The 21347-nt window shown below is 37.6% G+C and overlaps 1 protein-coding gene across 4 annotated transcripts in view; it reads right to left on the bottom strand.

Moving 5' to 3' along the window:
* Positions 1–20005, bottom strand: part of U2SURP (U2 snRNP associated SURP domain containing) — a 57565-nt gene extending 37560 nt beyond the window's left edge. For 2 of the 4 annotated variants that reach the window (XM_025375447.1, XM_025375451.1), the window contains exons 1-7: positions 19211–19354; positions 9908–9952; positions 8130–8261; positions 6072–6170; positions 4138–4252; positions 3564–3697; positions 496–563 (exon numbers count right to left, since the gene is read on the bottom strand). In XM_025375447.1, the coding sequence (XP_025231232.1) occupies positions 496–563; positions 3564–3697; positions 4138–4252; positions 6072–6170; positions 8130–8261; positions 9908–9952; positions 19211–19255 (638 nt within the window). In that variant the 5' untranslated portion in view covers positions 19256–19354. Of the gene's footprint in view, positions 1–495; positions 564–3563; positions 3698–4137; positions 4253–6071; positions 6171–8129; positions 8262–9907; positions 9953–19210 lie in introns of all 4 variants that reach the window. The other 2 variants (XM_025375450.1, XM_025375449.1) reach the window with 2 other exon arrangements.
* Between the last annotated feature and the right edge of the window lie 1342 nt (positions 20006–21347).

The raw sequence follows: 21347 nt of genomic DNA on the forward strand, positions 1-21347 counted from the left end.
TTATCAAATTACTATCATCAAATAACTAGAAATATCTGTAATTAAATACTGGTACTGAGAACCAAGATTAGAGAGTCCCTCAGCTATAATAAAACCATGAGCAAATTTCTAATATATCATACTAGCAATGGAACACAAAGCCTACTTTAAAGGTGAGGAGGAAATTCAACATTAAAACCACTGAATTTGTTTCTTGCTAAGTCTGGCTGCCCCTCACTCCCACCCCAGTGAGTATACTGTTTCCACTGCAAACAGGACTCTGGACATTAAATAAATCAATTGAACTGAATATTCATAATGCAAGCAACCCAGGTGCTGGACTAAATGCTAATTTATTTTCAAAGATACCCCACCAAATATTATAATATCTAAAACAATCTCATAACAAAGTGGTTAGTAATAACTAACTGGTACAGTATATTCTTTATCCTTGCATCTGTTTATGTATCAGCTCAATATACCTATGATAGTTATTCTCCACACTATAAAACTTACTGCTTTAATTCTTCTTTGAAGAGTTCCAAATTGCTTTTTTTCTTTTCTTTCTCTCCTTTTTTAAGTGGCTATAAAGGATATGACAAGTTATACTTCAAACAAAAGGTTAAGCAAATCTAATGATTCAATAATAAGAGCCTTTTTACATCATTTCAGTACAAATTGTATGTTCTAATTAATTAAATTAAAAAGAAAGAATGCTTTTCTTATCATTTAACTTCCCTTCCCCTTCCTCCAAAATAACAAATTATTAATACAATTAGACAATTAAAATGACAACCAGTAGTCAGGGAAATTAATGAACATGAAGTAACTGAACTGCCATGGAAAGTAACTGCCAAAAATACGCACTCTTCAAAACAATCACCTTTGGAGGACGTGAATTACTGGAACAATAAGTAACATATTTGGAATCCTCTTTTAAAACTGCTTCTTAATCTACTTTTGGAATCCTTCTTTTAGAAGTGCCAACATAATTTAATAGGGAAGAATAATATTTTCAACAAATGGTGCTTGGACAACTGAATATCCACATGCAGAAAAATGAAGTTGGACTTCTACTTTACACCATATACTAAATGTACAAAATAAACTCAAAATGGTTCATGGACCTAAATGTAAGAGCTAAAACTATAAAACTTTTGGGAGAAAAACACAGGAATCTTCATAATCTTGAATTAGGTGATGGTTTCTTAGATATGACACCAAAAGCGTAAGTAACAAAAGAAAAAAACTGATAAAATGGACTCCATTAGAGTTTAAAACCTCCATGCTTCCATCAAGAAAATGCAAAGACAACCCAGAGAACAGAAAACATTCCCAAATCATATAGCTGATAAGAACCTTGACTCAAGAAGATGTAAAATACTCTTACAATTCAACAACAAAAATACAAATAACCCAATTAAAAAGTGGGCCAAGTATTTGAATAGACATTTCTCCAAAAGAAACCTATAAATGGACAATAAACACATGAAAAGATGCTCAATATCATCAAGTAAGTGCAAATCAAGACCACAATGAAGTACAACTTCACACACACTAAATGACTAAAATAAACTTTTCAAACAAAACAGTTTTGTGTTTGTTTGTTTGTTTTTGAGATGGAGTTTCGCTCTTGTTGCCCAGGCTGGAGTGCTATGCAGTGATCTTGGCTCACTGCAACCTCCGCCTCCCGAGTTCAAGCAGTTCTCCTGCCTCAGCCTCCGGAGTAGCTGGGATTACAGGCATGCACCACCAAGCCCGGCTAATTTTGTATTTTTAGTAGAGACGGTGTTTCTCCATGTTGGTCAGGCTGGTCTCAAAGTATTAGTGTACGACGTGAGAAAACTGGAACCCTCAAACATTACTGGTGGGACTGTAAAGTGCTACAACCACTTTCGAAAAACTGGCAGTTTCTCAAAAGGCTAAACATAGTTACCATGTGACCCAGCAATTCCACTTCTCCGTGTGTGTATATACATGTATCCAAGAGAACTGAAAACGTAAGTTCACACAAAAAAAGCCCACACGTGAATGTTTACAGCAGCATTATTTCTAACAGCAGAAAAGCGGAAACAAACCAAATGTCCATCTACTAAATAATGCACAGATAAACAATATATGGTATGTCTATAAAATGGAGTATTATTCAACCACAAAAAGGAATGAAGTACTGATACATGCCACAACAAAGATGAACTTTGAAACATTATGCTAAGTAATGAAGCCAGATACAAAAGACCAAATGTTGTATGATACCATCCATACAAAATGTCCAGAATAAACAAATCAAGAGACAGAAAGTAGATTAGTAGGTTGTCAGGGACTGAAGTTAATAGGGAAGAAAAGAAAAATGGGAGTGACTGATAATGGTAGGGATTTCTTTTCAGGTTGATAAAAATGTTCTGAAATCAGAGTGGTGACTGTTGCACAACTTTGAATATACTTAAAACCACTCAACTGTACACTTTATTTAAATTTTTTTTTTTTTAATAGATGGGAGTCTTGCTATGTTGCCCAGGCTGGTCTCAAACTCCTGAGCTCAAGCAATCCTCCAGCCTCAGCTTCCCAAAGTGCTAGGATTACAGGCACGAGCCACTGCACCTAGTCAACTGTATACTTTAAAAGGATAAATTTTAGCCAGGCATCTGTAATCCCAGCACTTTGCGAGGCCAAGGTGGGCAAATCACTTGAGTCTGGATGTTCGAGACCAGCCTGGGCAAAATGGCGAAAATCCGTTTTCACAAAAAATACCAAAAAATTAGCTGGGCATGGGACTACATTGCCTGTAGTCCCAGCTACTCAGGAGGTTGAGGTGGGAGGACCACCCGAGCCTAGGAGGTTAAGGCTGCAGGAGCTGTAATCACACTACTGCACTCTAGCCTGGGCAACAGTGAAACCGTCTCCCCCCAAAAAAAAAAAAAAAAAAGGTAAATCTTATTGTATTGTACGTGAATTGTATCTCAATAAAGCTGGATTTCTTTTTCATTGCTTTTAGAGACATTTTTTAAGCCAAACAAAAAAAACCAGGCTTACTATTCAATGCAATCACATTCGTTCACCACATGTGGCTCCAAATGACATGACCCACATCTGTCTGCCATCTCCCATAAAAACCAAACTCTCAAAGAAAAAGAATTTTTTTTCTAACACTGAGAATATTTTAAGTGTCACTAATTCTGACAGTAATTCCCAAAATGTTCTAAAAATGTTCTAGGAAACAGACACTACACATACTAATAATTTAAATACCTCAGTTCATAAATGTTTAAAAAGACAACCCCATTGCAAGTCAAATATAGTCAATTTTTGACTTGCATTATAGTAAATTTTTGACTTGCAATATATGATGAGCATAAATAGCAAATGTTCACTGCTCAAAGAGCATAAAAAGAATATCATCTATGTGTCCTAATTCATTATCTCTCATCTAAGTAAATTACTGGGTTAGAAAGCATCAAAACTTAACATCTACCACTCCTGCCCCCGCCAAAAATGAAAAAAAGCCAAAGTCTTGCTTACAGTGGAAGTATCACTGGCAGTGTCATCTCTGAACATAAACGGTCAATTACTTAAGTATGACTTACAGGTTTTTTGGTTTCTATCACAAGAAGAGATGGTGGTCTTTCATTGGAAGACTGATTTGGAGGATTTTTTTGATCTGCAAATCTTGAAGATGGCTTATAGATTTTACCTCTTTTTTCATCTGTTTCATGTTCTTCTGAAATTTAAAATACTAAGTTTCAAAACTAATTTCGCATTTTCTTTATTAAAAACAAGTAAAAATTAGTAAAATGCCTTTAGCATTAAAATGTATCACTATTAACAAATATGAAATTCAAGTATCACCCCAATAATGCTAATTTAACCATTTTGTAGCAAAACTACGACACACATTAAAATCTATGACAAGTGCTCTGCTGTCTTAAAACTTGAAAGGGACTAAATATGTTTAAAATCTGTCTTCAGTATCTCATTAATTGACACTTGGCCATTTATTCTGCTAATATAACCACTAGAGGGTGCCAACAGAAAATATAAAATTCAAAAGCAACCAAACTTCCTTCCATAATTATCTACCTGCAGTCATTCAACCAAGATGGAGTTTGCTCAAAAACTGTAATAGTTATACTTTATTAGCAGTTACACTTATAAACTTACCTTTAGCTGCATTAACAACACCCCCTCGCACAAATGTTTTCACCTTATTACCATCACTTCCTTCAAAAGCAGCAAGAAACTCCTCATATATCTCAGCAGCTGCCTTTTCATCCTCCTAAATACACATGAAAATATTAATATCACGCAATACAAAAATTGTTAATGTACACAGGGCTAAATTCATCAAGGAATAAGATGGAGGAAAACCCTCCCTTCCCAGGTTAAGCAGTCCTAACAATTAATAACATCTAATCTTTAGTAGATATTAAATATTAATTAATGAAACCAAGAGAGGCTTTGCTCCTCTACCGGCAATTTGTAGAACTAGAAAAGAACCCCTAAGTACAGATTAACTAGTAAATTTGTCTAGAGACTACTCAAGCATCAAATTGCATGACAATTGACTATATGAAAACGTATTTTGCTACTAACGTTTACCAAGTTTCCAAGGCATGATGATTTAATTCAGTGAATATAAATATTTTTCAAATCACCAAAAACATGTGTATTAGAAGCTGAAGCAGCAATATCTACCGACAAGTGGCATTAAAGAAAAGAAAGCTCAGAAGAATCTTGATATAAAGCAAGCTCAGAAGAAATTTGATAGTTTCAATTATTCTAAACGTTCCCAAAACATCTACGAACAGAAGGCCAACAGAATATAACAGAAAATACAGAATAAAATCAAATAGCATGTGGAAATTTAGTGTTCAATAAAAGAAGCATCTCAAATCAATGGGAAATAAAACTTTTCAATAAATGACACTAGGATAACTGAATATATTATTTGAAAAAAGACAAAAATGAATCTATTCTTGACACCACATACCAGAATAAACTACAAAATAATCTGATTTAATATTCTTAAAAACGAAACCATACAGTAGTAGAGGAAAACATGAGGAAATTCCCTCATAAGCTGATAATGGAAAAAACTGAAAAACCAGAAATCATAGGGAAACACTGATCTGATTGTACAACAATAGTTTCTGCATGGAGAAAAACACCAGCAGCAAAATAAAAAGACAATCAACAAAGTGAGAAAAAAAAATTGTACCTTGTATAACAAAGTGTTAATACAACTTATAGAAAAAAATGAGCAGACAGTTCACAGAAACAAACACAAGAAAAACTGTTAAACTTTACTCATAATGAGAGAAATCCAAATGTAAAACTACACCGAGATACCATTTTTCATGCAGGAGACTGGCAAAACTCCTCTACTGGCAGTGCTATGGAGAAACAATTCATTCATACACTACTGACAGGCGCGCAAAATGTCACTGCCCCTACAGAGAGCAATTTGACAATGACAAATACAGAAAAACTACATTTATGCATTTACCATTCAACCCAGTAATCTCACTTATTAGAACATATCCCAAATCTCACCTATAAGAATGTATCCCAAAGATAACACTAGCAAAAAACCCAAACATATGCATAACATTATCCCTCACAGCATTATTTGTAATGACAAAAGAACAAAACATAAATGCCCGCAGTAGAATTTTAGTTGAATAAATGATTGCATATCTACACAGCCATAGCAAAAGAATAAGGAGTATTTCTATATACTTGAGGTAATTTCTGAGATATAATGTTAAGTTACAAAAGCAAGTTGGAAAAAAGTGTACTGTATAAAGCATACTATCATTAATCTAAGGGGAATGGGTACAATGTGCACACACACACACTTTACTTATACAAAAAGAAGATTAGAAAATAGCCAAAACTATAACAAAGAAAAAAGAAACAGGGTGAGGGAACAAGGATAGAAGCTCGACTCCTAGGAATATATGCTGTATTACAGATTTGACTCAGAGGTGGAGCTGAGAATATCCTAGAGGTTAAGAATCTTCAGGAAACATTCCTCTAATACACTTAGACACATTCATTTCCAAGGATAATTCAAAATACATTTTCAACATTACCTTTTTCTTTAATTCTTCCTGTTCCTTTTTACTTAAAGTTCGTTTAGCTGTACTCATTTTTCCAATACTGAATGCTTTAAGTTTGTTTTCCAGAAGAGGCTAAGAAATAAAAAGTATACCTTTACATATACATTCTTAGTGCTATCTAAAACTTTAATACACATCAACTGATAACTAAGTCTTCAGAATAGATTGCCATTTTTAAAAATTTCATTGTAAAGAAAAGCTGGGGCTACTCTACACGTCAGGTGCCTGTCTTACTTGACTCTGACGTTAAGTATTCATCAAAGAATGCCTTCATTCACTAGCTCTAGGTCAAAAACATGCAAAAGGCATGTTTAAAAAAAAGGTAAAAATAGAAGAGACAGACACTAATGCTTAGAACAAGAATAAAAGCATTTGAGGAGGGAAAGTACAGATGTTTCTGGGGAAAAGTTGCAATGACAGAAAACAGATTCTGAAGTAGGCAAAGGGAGGCAAACATTTCTATGGTCCCGGGGCAGGAATTTACCATCTACAACCCTCATTTTACATATTATAAATAACTTCTTTTTTATAATTTGGTAAATTACCTCATTCTTCATCAATAATACTGATATTTATGAACATAATTTCATTCTTTGCTGGGATTAAAATATCACCTACAATATTCAAGGTTTCAGCTCAAGTAAAACTATATCAATTTTAAATATAAGAAAACAGTATTTTAATGAAGTCTTCATTTATGCAACTTAGAGGCAACTTCCTTCTGAAATATAGCCTGAATATACTGTCTGTAGACCTTTTTGTTCAATCAGTTACTCATTTGATTTATAAACTTAAAAGGTAGGAAATGTTTATTAAATACAACCTAAAATACTGAAATCTGAAGGTTTCTCTCTCTACTAAAATGAGAAGCTAACCAATTACAAAATTAAGACTTTAAATTCCCTAGTCATTAAATAGGCTTGCCTTTGGGAGATGCAGAATAGAAGAGTAACATTGCTGCTAACTATTTTAAAGTTAATTAAAATCCCTTTGAGAAAAATAAAGCAGTTTATAACCTAAAAGTCAATATTGGGTTTCAGGAGCAGATTCAAAATACATTTTCTCAAAATAGAAAATCATTTTGCCATCATTCAGTCTCTCCGGTTTCAACTTCAAAAGTTTAAACAAGTGGCAAAATTATATATGAATTAAATGAAACCCAAAGAAAAATCACCATGCTCAAATTTTACTTATACCCTAAGAGCTAAATTCAGACACCCAAGAGAGATATGGCTAAGGAAACTATGGAGTATTTATTCAAATAAACAATATAAGCAATCATTCAAAAGTTTGTTTACAGAATTTTTGCAGAAATGAAAAAAAATTTGTAACTAAAAACAGGGTATTTTAAAATGGGTTCTTGTAAAATAAATCTAGGCAAAGTAAAAATGTATTTATACCTAGAAATATTAAACAAGAAAAATAATTTGTTGTCAGTGGTTAATACTGGCTGGTGATGACTGTGTTATGCTACAAATTTAACCACAAGAAAAAATTACTTGACATAGAATAAAAGTCTAAAAGAGCCTGAGAGCACTTTACAGATCTAAAAGTGAGGAAGTTCCTTCTCTGTGTTCCTGTATTACCCTGGGCACTGCACTTATTAGAGTGAATAGCACCTGCTCCTGTTTGTTTTCCAAAGTGAGCCTACGAGCTCTCTGGAAACAAGAATAGTGTTTCAATGATCTGTGCATTTCCAGTAACTGATATTTGGTACTTGGTTCAATAAATTTTTGATATAAGTGGGGAAAGATAAACTTGACAATTAACCATTTTAAATCCAAACACCACTTTTCTTTTTGAATAAAATTTAAAACTCTAAAAATGAAATATATCTCACATTTGAGCTAAAAGGATGTCTTTATATAAACGAGTTTACTGTTATCCCAAATACAAAAAGATTCTATTTATACAAATAGAATAAGATGAAACACATACAAAACCAAATATTCAACCACTAAATTCAATCAAGGACAGATTAACACCATTAACTATCCTTTCTTATCTTTACCTTATCTTATCTATACTCACTCTTGAGAGATTCTGATGAGGAGAATCACAAAGGCTTTCACGGGCACTTTCATTCCTATAATTATGTTTTCTTGGGCTCTTAGGTCGCGTCCGACTTGGCATATCACTATCTGAGGGTCCAGATGCATCCATCTTCAGGAAAAGCAAAACAAGAGAAAAAACAAACCACACATACATACATATACAGCACTGAAAACTAGAAATAAGCCATGTCAGATATTCACAAATTTCATTGTACATTATCAAAATATCACATCCCTTAATATCACCATTGATTTCATCAGAAGAGTTCTTTTTGTTTTTTTGAGATGGAGTCTGGCTCTGTGGCCCAGACTGGAGTGCAGTGGCACGATCTCGGCCTACTGCAAGCTCCAACTCCCAGGTTCAAGCCATTCTCCTGCCTCAGCCTCCCAAGTAGCTGGGACTACAGGCGCCTGCCACCACACCTGGCTAATTTTTTTGTATTTTTAGTAGAGACGTGGTTTCACCGTGTTAGCCACGATGTTCTCGATCTCCTGACCTGGTGATCCGCCCGCCTCAGCCTCCCAAAGTGCTGGGATTACAGGTGTGAGTCACTGCACCCGGCGTAAAAGAGTTCTTAAGAACAGGGGAAGTTTTCAATAACTCTAACTCACAAGCTGGAATTTTATATTGGTAACAGTTGTTTTCCTTGAAGTAACAGGTTCATTACCTTCATTTTCAAGAAAATGTCTGCCAAAATCCCCAAGTCTGATTCACCATAGTTTGCCTGTCAGTCACTCCCAAGTAAAACTGGTGTTTCATGAAAAAAGCAACTAGTTTCATTTCTCAACTCAAACAAACATCACATTTTGGTAAGAATAAGTGTTATACGTACTTCTTATCACATAGAATATTAAGACAAACTATACAAAAGATCAAGACAATGGTAAATTTTTACTGCTTGATGAAGTAGTAAAATAGTAGTATTTCTAATTATGCTGGTTTCTCAAGTGAAATTATTGTGCCTGCTGGGGAAGAATATAATGACTACACGTATATTCTGGTGTCACTGCCTTGATTTGTGCTGAAGTGCCAACAGTTTACCCACCGAATGCTTTTGCACCTCCAGCTATATTTGCATTAGTGCAAGTGCCAAAATGGTGAAAAAGGCATAAATAACGCCTTAGTATTATTACAAAATAGTTTTGAATTCACAGACCCTTCTCAGAGATTCTCAGTGACTCCCAGGAATCTTCTGACTCCCAGGGGTCTTCAGACTACACTTTGAACACTGCTGTAATAACATATATAAAAAAATACTTATTGCAGTATTATCTATCCAAAATGTTACTCGAAAGCTTTTAACAAAAAATATATGCCCATCAACAAACAAATAACAAACAACTGCACCTCCCCATCATAGAACATTATGATGCCTTAAGAAAGAACAGATTAGAGTTATAACAGTTTACCTGCAGGGATTTCCAACACATGTTCTGTGCAGTAAGAAAAGCATGTGTATAATGCATTCCCATAGTCAAAGTGTAAGTACACATACGTATGTATGTACAGATTTTTACACAATAAAAATCATAAGGAAATATACATCCTAGGTCTCTAACATGGCTTGAGAGGGCTAACTTATGCAAGTAGAACATAAAAAAAAGGAAGGCACCTAGAAAAAAAGAGTAAAAGGAAAAAAAGCACACACAATATAATTGTACTTATTTGTGAAGTAAAATCATTGATGTAGGGAAACATATGAGGAGAAATTAAATTTTAAAGGAAAAAAGACAAAGATTGCCTTTTATACTCACATGTGCATCTGAAGATCCAGACGAATGAACATCTGATGATCTCGTCTACAAGTATTAAAAATAAAAGTCAATAATTTAAAATGTCTTACACTAACAAACTATGTCTGTCATGTTATACAAACTTAGTATTTCCTAACTTCTGGCAATTTCTCCTCAGTTAATTAAACTGAGCAAAGGCAGTCTCTGACTTAGGAAAAGATGATGATACAAAGTAAACGTGTAAGTCATTTCTTTAAAATTCAGCCTGCATATTTCCAAAAATATAATATAAACACTAGTGGGATATGTATGAGGCACAATTACCTCTTTATAGTATACACTGGAAACCTAACCACCATTTATACAACAGAAGTTTTAGGCAAAAGCTCTTCCTAATCATAGATGCATCATTTACTGCCACAGTACTGCCCAGCAACTTCTTGGTTCACAGTACAAAAACTCTCTTCCTTTCTCTAACCACCCAAAGCCACATAAAGAAATCCACATATAAATGCTTGCTGTCTATTAAAAGGTACAAATTCTGGCCGGGCATGTTGGCTCACACCTGTAATCCCAGCACTTTGGGAGGCTGAGGTGGGTGGATCACCAGGTCAGAAGATCGAGATCATCCTGGCTAACATGGTTAAACCACGTCTCTACTTAAAAAATACAAAAAATTAGCTGGGTGTGGTGGCAGGCACCTGTAGTCCCAGCTACTTGGGACGCTGAGGCAGGAGAATGGCGTGAACCCAGGAGGCGGAGCTTGCAGTGAGCTGAGATTGTGCCACTGCACTCCAGCCTGGGTGACAGAACGAGACTCCATCTCAAAAAAAAAAAAAAAAAAGGTACAAATTCTGCAGAAAGTTCAAGAAAATATTATCAAATTTCAATACAGCACCATTTACAACTCATTTTAAGGGAGATGATTCTATAGCATGTCACAGGCTGCCTGGTGGCACAAGAAAGAGTTCATATGGTATCTTCCAGCAATGTCAACTGTTAAAACTTCAATTTTTCTTAACTGATCAGATTATACATGGTATGCAATAATTTGTTTCCACTACGCATGTAAAGACAGAGATGACAAGCTGCAAGGCTATTAACTAAATATATGCTATCCTTCTGAAAGAAAGATTCTCCAAGAATTTTTACTTGGGGATCCAAAATATAACTGTCACTGAGCTGTTTTTATTTTTGAGGGTACAGGGTAGTGAAATTTTACTTGTTTTTATTTATATATTTAAGTGTTAAGTGTTCAAATGAAATCAAAAATATTGAGATCACAAATATCTCACCTGACCCCAACTCCCAGTCCAGATGTCATATAAAGCTCAAGACAAAATTATTTTAAGAGAAAATTGAAGATTCGTATGTTATTTTAAAAAGAGCAAATCAGGAAGATTAATATAGATCCACACAGTATTGTTTTATTTATATTGTCCAAACATAAGGCTAAGAACAGCTGGTAAGAAGTTAGCACTGAATCAATTTACTCCTCTGAACTCCACTGTATTGCACATTAGCATAGGCAAAAATCAGCCCAGGACAACCAAGCACTGGGACGCCTCCCATCTCATTCTTTCTTTTGTTCTTTTTTTTCCTTCAGACAGAGTCTCACTCTGGAATATAGTGGCAGGACCCTGGCTCACTGCAGCCTCCGCCTCCCAGGTTCCAGTGATTCTCCTCCCTCAGCCTGCTCGGTAGCTGGGATTATAGGCACGCGCCACCATGCCTGGTTAATTTTTGTATTTTTAGTAGAGACAGGGTTTCACCATGTTGGCCAGGCTGGTCTCGAACTCGTGACTCAGGGGATCTGCTCGCCTCTGAAAGTGCTAGGATTACAGACATGAGTGACTGCACCCAGCCCCATCTCACTCTTTCTGTCCATGGTTTTTTTGTCCCCAACTTTTGTCTCCACCTTCATTTTCTTCTTGCAGCTAATCTTTCTTAAACGTCAAGATGGTATAAAAGAAGAAAATTTTTAGTATTAACTATGAAACACACTCTGAAACATATCTTGAAACTCATCAATTTACAAATATCTAGAAATTTAAAAATCCAAAAGAATAAACAACCACTCTTACAAAAGTAGTTCAGGCAAGAGGCTGAAGGGAGTGAAAAAAATCAACGGCCTAGGCCGGGAGCTGTGACTCACACCTGTAATCCCAGTACTTTGGGAGGCTGAGGCAGGTATATCAAGAGATGGAGACCATCCTGGCCAAACGTGATGAAACCCCATCTCTACCAAAAATAACAAAAATTAGCCGAGCGTGGTGGCGGGCGCCTGTAGTCCCAGCTACTCGCTGAGGCAGGAGAATTGCGTGAACCCAGGAGGCAGAGCTTGCAGTGAGCTGAGATCGTGCCACTGCACTACAGCCTAGGCAACAGAGTGAGACTCCATCTCAAAAACAAACAATAACAACAAAAACAAGTCAACTGCCTTCCAATACACCAGTATTAACTTGCTAGGTAACAAAAACATCCTAATCATAAAAGCAACAAAAAATATAAAAACATCTAGAAACCAATTTAATAAATGTATATAACCCTTGTGAAGAAAAAACAAAAACTTTAGGAGAAATCCAGTTACTCAAGTCACCTTTTCAAAAGATTCATATTACTGGATGGGAAAATTCAATATAAAGATAATGTCAATGATACCTAAATTTCTTTACATATTTAATACAATTTCATTCAACAGCTCTAAATTCCAAAGGGAAATATCTGCAAGGGGGCAAAGGAATTGCCAAAACAATTCTAAAGTTCACCCAGGAAGAACAAGCATCCAAAAGAATAACTAAGAAAGTGCTACCCTTTCTTTAGTCTTTTATGCCATCACATCCAAATCATCATTTCTAGGATTTAAAAACAAAAGATACAAGAACCTAGACATTCTGCCTATTTCCATACAGTTAACTCTTCCCTGACTCCAAGTCGTCATCAAAAGATGAAGCTCTATAATCTTTAAGAATCTCACTTGCATAACCATTCATCAAATAAAATAATCTCTAATACAAAAATGAGTTCAAAAGTAACAATTTTGTCAGCTTTCAAAATAATACAATTGGATAAATTTGCAAATAGAGCAATAACAGCATGGTGTAGGACAATGCACTGGTGTACGATGTAGGACAATGCACCAGCTGATTTCAATTAGCTTAAGATGTCACTAATCACATTTATTGCAAACCAGACATTTTCCACTGATACACACCTATAGCTAAACAGCTTTCAGCACAGAACTTTTTGAGGGTTAAGAACAGTTCAAACAGCAGTTAACACAATTTTTAGAAGAATAATCAACTTCTAAAGATAACAGTCAAAGTAAACAGTAAATATAGCACTACTTCAGAAGCTAAGCCTCTCCCTCTTCTTAACCTGGAGCTGAACTGGATTATTTGTCTTGAGTTTGGCTTTTTATTGTTAACTGAAGAACACAAACGAATGATGCTTAAAGATCTCCTGAAGTCTACAGCACAGCTCCTTATCCAAATGAAAGGACCCAAAAGCTGCTGGATGGAGTGGCTCACGCCTGTAATCTCAGCTACTCAGGAGGCTGAGGTGGGACGACTGCTCGAGGCCAGGAGTTTAAGACCAGCCTAACAAAGCAAGAACCCCGTCTCGGGGTGGGGGGGCGGGGGCAGGAGGGAAGAAAGAAAGCAAAGAAAAAAGACACAAAAGCAAGAAATGAAAAGGAAGACTAAGGGAAGTTTGAGACAATAAAGTAGCATACACAAGAGAAATTTTGGAGCAGAGAAACCAGACAGTACAAATGTGGGGAGAGACAGCAAGAAAGTCTAAAAAGAAAAAAAGATCATTCTGATGGCTGCTAAGGGGATAAAAGTGAAGCCAACTACACTACCTGTTGCTCTATAGCTTGCTGGCTGAGAACAAAACTAATTTTCTTCCAGCTGCTCCAATTTTACTTCAAGTGAAAGCCCCACATCTGAGTTTCCAAATTAGCAAGCTATCCACAGCAACGTTCCTCCAACACCACCATTCTGCCTAGTGAGCTCTCCATTCTCGTATCTGTCTCCTAATCTCCCACGTTTCTCCTCTCACCCTCTAAGAGCAGCAACTTTCATTTCCACAAGTGTAACAATCTCTCCTGCAGGAAGCATAATAACACCTTAATTGTACTATCTTGACTCTCTTCTACTAGACAGCATGCTCCTCAAAAATGGGTAAAAATGGGTACATTCTTTTTTTTTTTTTTTTTTTTGAGACAGAGTTTCGCTCTTTTTGCCCAGGCTGGAGCGCAATGGCGCAATCTCAGCTCTCATGGCAACCTCCACCTCCCAGGTTCAAGTGATTCTCCTGTCTCAGCCTCCCGAGTAGCTGGGATTACAGGCATGCACCACCAGGCCCGGCTAATTTTGTATTTTTAGCAGAGACGGAGTTTCTCCATGTTGGTCAGGCTAGTCTTGAACTACCGAGCTCAGGTTATCCACCCACCTTGGCCTCCCAAAGTGCTGGGATTACAGGCGTGAGCCACCGCGCCCGACCGCGAAAAAGGGGTACATTCTTAATTTAACATTGTCTAACTCAACATCACGCACAAGATCTGGCAAGTAACAGAGTCTCAATATACTTGATTTGTCAGAACAAGTACCTACCACCAAACAAAATTACACTCCACACTGTCAACAAACTAGGCTGTCCACTCATTAACCACAGCTGCCTAGCTTAATACCACTATCCAAGCCAAATCAAGGTATCCATCTTTAAAAAAAAAAAAAATCACAAAATCATTAATACAAGCACTATGTAAATAAAGTTAAATAACAAATGTAAGATGATTTGTTAAATTACTCAAAACACTACCAATACTATATGAAAAGTTGTAAGTACACTCTGAATAACCTATAGTTTATCTAAACTGAGGAACGGCCTTGTGAAAAACTTTAACTCAGGGAATAGATGCCTAACACTACCATTAGCCTCAAGTGCTACTGACAAATGTATCTTGCTTTCAAAAACGTTATTTCAGCAAAATATACAGCTCACAGCTGATGTGCAATAAAATGTTAAAACTACCTATACTAGAATAAGAGGCAAATAGTTTGTAATATTACTATTTTTTATTTTAATATCTTGTAGCAAGTTTTTTTTATTCCAAAAATGACGGCTCCTTGTAAAAAAGAGTGGGGAGTAGAGGGGTAGATGTCTTCAACTTGCATACTAAATGAGCTCTTCTCTCTATGATACCCAGTAAGGCAAATGGGTATCTTTCTTAGAAGGTTTACTTTCCAAGGAAAACAAAGTTTCAGAACTAAAAAACAAAAAGTGAAAATAAAAACTGGACTTTCAGAAAACAATCAATTAAATCCAGAAAGATAGGAATTATTTTTAAAACCATACCAACAGGCATATTCTAGCACCACTGCTGCAGGTTCAAGTTTCAAGAAAGCATCAATCGAGAAAATGGAAGGAAGTTCAGTTCTACCTTCCACACCAAACGAAAACCTTCTACCAAAAAATACCTTATATTTTAAGATAAGGTTACAACCATATCATAATAAAGATTCAGTTTGAAACTGGCAAACTGTGAAAAGCCTAATTTTCAAGGTATGTATTTTGTTTGGACTTTTTCATAAACTTTCAGTTACCACAAAAAATGAAAACTGGCAGTAATAAATACTTAAGGTTCATACGCCTTGAATAGATCCTCATTTTACCTATTTCTTAAAAGTGATACTTTTTGTTAATTAGCAAAGGCAGTCAATCAAAACAGTTTCCAAAGCAATTCAGCACTGAATGTGTAAGAGTCTGTAGTTTTTTCTGTTTTATCCATTCACCTAACTCAATTTTTAGCGATACGGCAAAAAAGAAAAAAAAAGCCATAGTCACAGAGTGAAATAGCAGGGCACGCAATTCCATTACATTAGCAATATTACCAGCACAGGAAATTGCAGAAGGAAAGAAAATACTAAATTTTCTTCATATCCTAATTTTGCTAAGTAAACAACTGACAGTCAAAAATAATAATTTTTTATAAATTAAATTATAAGAAAATGTTTAACAATTTTATAAGCAATTACAGACTCGCTCTCTGTCCTCTCAAAATCAAAGCTACAACATAACGTCAACACCTCTCCCCAGCCAAGCAATATTTTAGACTAGTGATAAACAAATGCACAGGAAAATTTTAGCTCATTTCTAGAACATTTATTAAATGTCTACATCTGCCAGGCTCTAAAATGCAGAGAACAACAAAATTACACAGAAAATTAAAGTGCATAGGGGTCTCTTCATTAGGGACAATTATGAATAAAGATAAGTCATTCAAGTATACATTCATAAAGTATCATTTTAAAACTAGAGGCCAGGAACGGTGGCTCACTCCTGTAATCCCCGCACTTTGGGAGGCCAAGGCCGGGGGATCACAAGGTCAGGAGTTACAGACCAGCCTGGCCAACAGATGAAACCCCGTCTCGACTAAAATACAAAATACTAAAATACTAAAATACAAATACTAAAATACTAAAAATACAAAAATTAGTCGGGCGCCTGTAGTCCCAGCTACTCGGGAGGCTGAGGCAGAAGAATCGCTCAAACCCGGGAGGCAGAGGTTACAGTGAGCTGAGATTGTGCCACTGCACTCCAGCCTGGGCGACAGAGCAAGACTCTGTCTCAAAAAAAAAAAAGCAACTAGAAGACCTGTAGAGGTTATCTAATCTAATCTTTTTGTAATTAAGAAATGTTAATAGTTTTGCCATACTGTATATTTTTAAATTACCATTTTCCCAATATCTAGAAATATAAGCATCCCTATCCATATTAATGGGAATTTAACTACCAAAGAAAACGACGAAACATGAAACAGAAGTATCTGTTCACTCCATCTGTATTGTAAAACATAAGCCACTCATCTGTTCTTTCCAGGGGAAAGGAAATCAAACCAGATATCAAAGGCTAGAAATTCCAAATACTGTAGTATTAGCCAAAATGATCTTACACTTTCTCTAACAAATTTTGTGTTAGAAATAAAAAGCAGTGCTGGGCACAGTGACTCACGCCTGTAATCCCAGCACTTTGGGAGGCCGAGGCGGGTGCATCACGAGGTCAAGAGATCGAGACCATCCTGGCCAACATGGTGAAACCCCGTCTCTACTAAAATACAAAAAATTAGCCGGGCCTGGAAGTGTGCGCCTGTACTCCCAGATACTCAGGAGGCTGAGGCAGGAGAATCACTTGAACCCGGGAGGCGGAGGTTGCAATGAGCAGAGATTGTGCCACAGTACTCCAGCCTGGGCGACAGAGTGAGACTTCTTCACAAAAATAAAATAAAATAAAATAAAAATGAAATAAAAATAAAAAGCAGCTATCTGGGCAGTCATTATGACGGCTGATTACTTAGATTCCAAATCATAGGATTAAAATTTATCCTGACATTTTGAAAGTTAAGAACTTATTTCCTCTAAAAACAAAAAAGGAGAGGGGAAAGAAACTACAATTTATTATGTTGTATTTTATAGACATTAGCTCATTTAATCCTTATATCAACCTTGTAAAAAAAGAATTATATCTACATTACAAATGAGGAAATTGAGGTTCCAGAGTTTAAGCAATCTGCCTTAATAGTGTCGCAAATATAATTAATTACCAAGTCAGGATTTAAACCCAAATCTCTTTTGCTAACAAAATTCATAATCTTCCCACTACATTATGCAGCCTCCAAATTAGTTAAGATATTCTGATTCCTTTTACAGACATCAGTAAGAAATCTGTTAACAGCATCAAGAGATTATAATCTAAGGCAATATAAACAGAAAAGATTACTGGATAATCCAATAATTTATTTATAGGGAACAGCCATCATTCACAATCATGAAAAGTACTATTTCAGAAGGAAGCCTGAACACAGACATTGAAATGTTTTCAATGTATCCAAGACCTCAAGTAGGGAATACTTAAAATATTACTTTGAGAAGAAACAGAAATTGTGAGGCTTATGCATGACTTGTTATGAACGTAGCTAACTTTAGTAATAGCTCCTTAACGGTATGTTCTTGTCATGAGTCTGTTGAGAAGAGTTGGTAGAGCGAGTTACCCCTGTATTCCCCTCGCCCCCAAAGAGGGGGAGAAGACGAAATGTACTGAGGAGGGAAAAAAACTGACAAACACCTTGTAAAGCAGCCGAAACTGGCCCCTTATCAAAGTTTCTATGTAACTAAAGGATGTCTGGTAAGACCATTACTAATTATGAACTAATTATTTTGGTGTACATCATTCACCAAGTGGCATAAACAGTCGGATTAGAGAACGCAAGTAGAAAACGAGTTGATGTTTCTCAGAACTGTAAAAGCAAGCTTCTCTCCTACAGTAAATTTAACTTTCTAATAACTGATTTATAGTCACACATACTCTTTAAGATGTAACAGTCCCCAGCACCTAAAAAAGTGTTATACACCTTTTTGCATCAGCATCGGGAAGTTTAACTACCTAGTGGCAGTACCAATTAATATATTCGAGACCAGAAAACCAAAGCAAACAACGATTAAATGTCCCGCCCAAGATGGCAACTAAGAACCCAACCTTACTAATGCTGAACTACTACCACAGCTCACTGGTTTCACAATTCGTGCACAGGATTCCCTGTAAACACAAATGCAATTTACTAATCGTATGCAGCTTAAGTCTACGGGGCTTCCCTTTTCACTGTGTTTCTTCAACATGAAGAAAGAGACCACGAGTCCTCTACCCTAAAAAGTGCTTTTTACTTCCCCTTAAGGTAAAGACCACGTGTAGAGTGTACATTAACCTTGGCTATGAAGCACTGCAAAGGAGAGCTTGCTCCCGCCTCTGCATTTCCCACTTCGCGTCTTTGCCCTAGTGGTCCTCCCCTCACAGCTGGCGACCCTAAAGATTATTTATTCCTTGGAGAGAAACTGAGGGAGGCCGGAAGTGAGTGAGATCCAAAACCGAGAAAAAAGCAGCACTTAAGCACCGGGAAGCGATTCCCGCCTCTCTCCCAGGCGCTGTCTGGAGGCCTCAGGGCGCAGGAAGCTGAAATACAGGAGAGCGTTTTCACGACTTTGGACCTCAATCTGAATTCCCGATTTCACTCCAACGCCAAGTGCGGGCCGAAGCACTCACGCCACCACCCTCTGGGCACGCCAGTTTCGAGCTGAATCCAGGCTGGGAATAAGGGGAGATACCAGGCCTCTCAACCTGCGCACCACGGTGCGGCGGCGCCCGGGCCTACCGTCGCGACCAGAACGCAGACCCCAATCCCAATCGCCTCTCACAGGCCAGAAGCGTCTGTGGGCCCCAGACGACAGTGGTAGATCCGCTGACTTACGAAATTTTGTCAGAAATTACCTTTGAACTGGCCTTCTGAGATCCGCCTGGCGTTTTGTCCGCCATCTTGAGCTTTGCCCCTCCTTCGGCGGCAGCAGCAGCACGGGCGAGTCGAGCACCGAAAGAGCGGATCTCAGCGAAGCCCGCCAGAGGAGCCTGCAAGGCTGAATAGTCGACTGTCGAGATAGCGACCTTGGGGGAAGCCGCTCACGTGACTTCCGGTGTCAGTAATTTCCTCAGCCGCGCTCACTACGCTAGTTTTCCTGGGAGTCAGGGTGTTTGGTCACGTTATTGGGTCCGGGAATTCAGAGTATCTCCTTGTCCAGGGCCAGCTGATATTTCACTCTCTTATCCCAACGCCAACCCTTGACAGATGCGAACCAGTCGTATTTCCTTTGTGGGAAGGGAGCCGCTTTTTAAAGACGTGCACTGGCCATCTAGGGAGTAGCTTTTACTTCAACTCAAAATAGGACTGGAGCTGACCGGTGGCCTGGCGCTCGATCGACGGAAACGCTGTTCTCGCCACTTCGGCAGCTCCCACGCTTGCAGTCTGCTCATCTTAAGATGGTGAATGTTGACATACGGTTGCGCCCGAAAAGCCGAGAAGAGGAGCGTTTGACCCAACCTGAGGGTGATCCAGTAGACACTGTTAAGGGCGTCTGCAGAGTGGGTGCGCGTGGAGACAGTCAATGAGAGAAAATCGTAAATACAGACGGTGTTCTAAATCTAGCATGCATGTAAAGTTGTGTGACATTTTTAAAGATTACATTTTACACTTTAGTATTGTTTTCATTTTTAATCACATAAATGGGGGAGCATCATACTAAACTTTTCTGTACTTAGTACTTTTTTAAAAAGTTATTAATCAGGACCTAGATTCAAAGAAGGAAAGCTTGTTTGAGAAGACTATGCCTGAATCAGGCCAGGCAAGGAAAGAAAGGACATTCCAGAAAGAGGGAGTAATTGAGGTAAAAGCCTGTGGCATAAATTAGTACAGCCGGTCTTGCAGGTCACCTAAGCAGTCATTTTATTAGATCAGGTGTGGAGAGGAACGTGGGTGGACGGGGTGTGGGTGCAGGTTCACACAGCGCCCTGAGGTCACCATCGTGCTTAGGAGTTAGAATTCTATTCTCAGAATGAAGATCGGCCTTTAACAAGGTTGAAATGGTCAGATTTTTATTTTAAAGTATTGCTCTGTGGACTAGGGTGGGAGCGGAGGGCGTTCGTGGACCTCTCCCTAATTCATTTATTCAAAATATTTTTGAGCCCCGTTTTGTGTGTAAAAGCCTGCCCAAAGTGTTGTAGGGCTTACAGAGACAGATAAACATGCACTGTCTTCATATGCTTTAAAACTTAATGAGAAATGAAGGAGACAAGGAAACCGCAAACTAATACTATGCATAACTAAATTGATGCTGCAAGGAAGGATCAATAGCTGAGGGACCTCTGAAAGAAGTAATTAATTCTGAGAGTAAGAGTGAGGAAAAGAGACGGGGCGGGAGAGGGATTGTGGTCATAGAGAATAAAGCATTTGAACCGGCTCTGAAGAAGTAGAATTTTGTTGAATGGCGGGGGTGGGGAGCTAGGGAAGCACTTAGAACAGGATCCGACACAAGGCTGGCCCCTCAGGAAAGATTAACAGACTTACGTGCCAGTCACTAAGGAATCAGCAGGCCAGGCCTCCTATTCTGTATGAGGGTATGAAGGTAGAAGAACAGACAGTAAACAAGAAATGATCAGAAACTGACAAGTGCTACACATGAAATTAGAATGACTTGCACCCTCCAACGCAATTGAATTTACTTCCAGTGCTGGATTCTGTCATACTTTTTCAGTTCTGGGCCTCTTCCCTCAACCTTGCCCTGACCTCTCATTGAAGTATAATCCAATTCTACTCTTGGTGAAGATGTCCCTTCCTCCAGGAAGGCTTACAGTCCTCCCTCCCCACCAATCCTAAATGAGAGACCCTTCTTCTGTTTCCAAGGAACCTATACTTTCCCACTTTGAAGAGCTCAGCACACTAGATCTTAACTGGGTTTTGTTTTGTTGGGTTTTTTTGTTGTTGTTTTGCTTTTTGGTAAGGAGTCTCGCTCTGTCGCCCAGGCTGGAGTGCAGTGGCACAATCTCAGCTCACTGCAAGCTCCGCCTCCTGGGTTCA

This window comes from Theropithecus gelada, chromosome 2 (assembly GCF_003255815.1).
Source record: "Theropithecus gelada isolate Dixy chromosome 2, Tgel_1.0, whole genome shotgun sequence".
Taxonomy (NCBI): domain Eukaryota; kingdom Metazoa; phylum Chordata; class Mammalia; order Primates; family Cercopithecidae; genus Theropithecus; species Theropithecus gelada.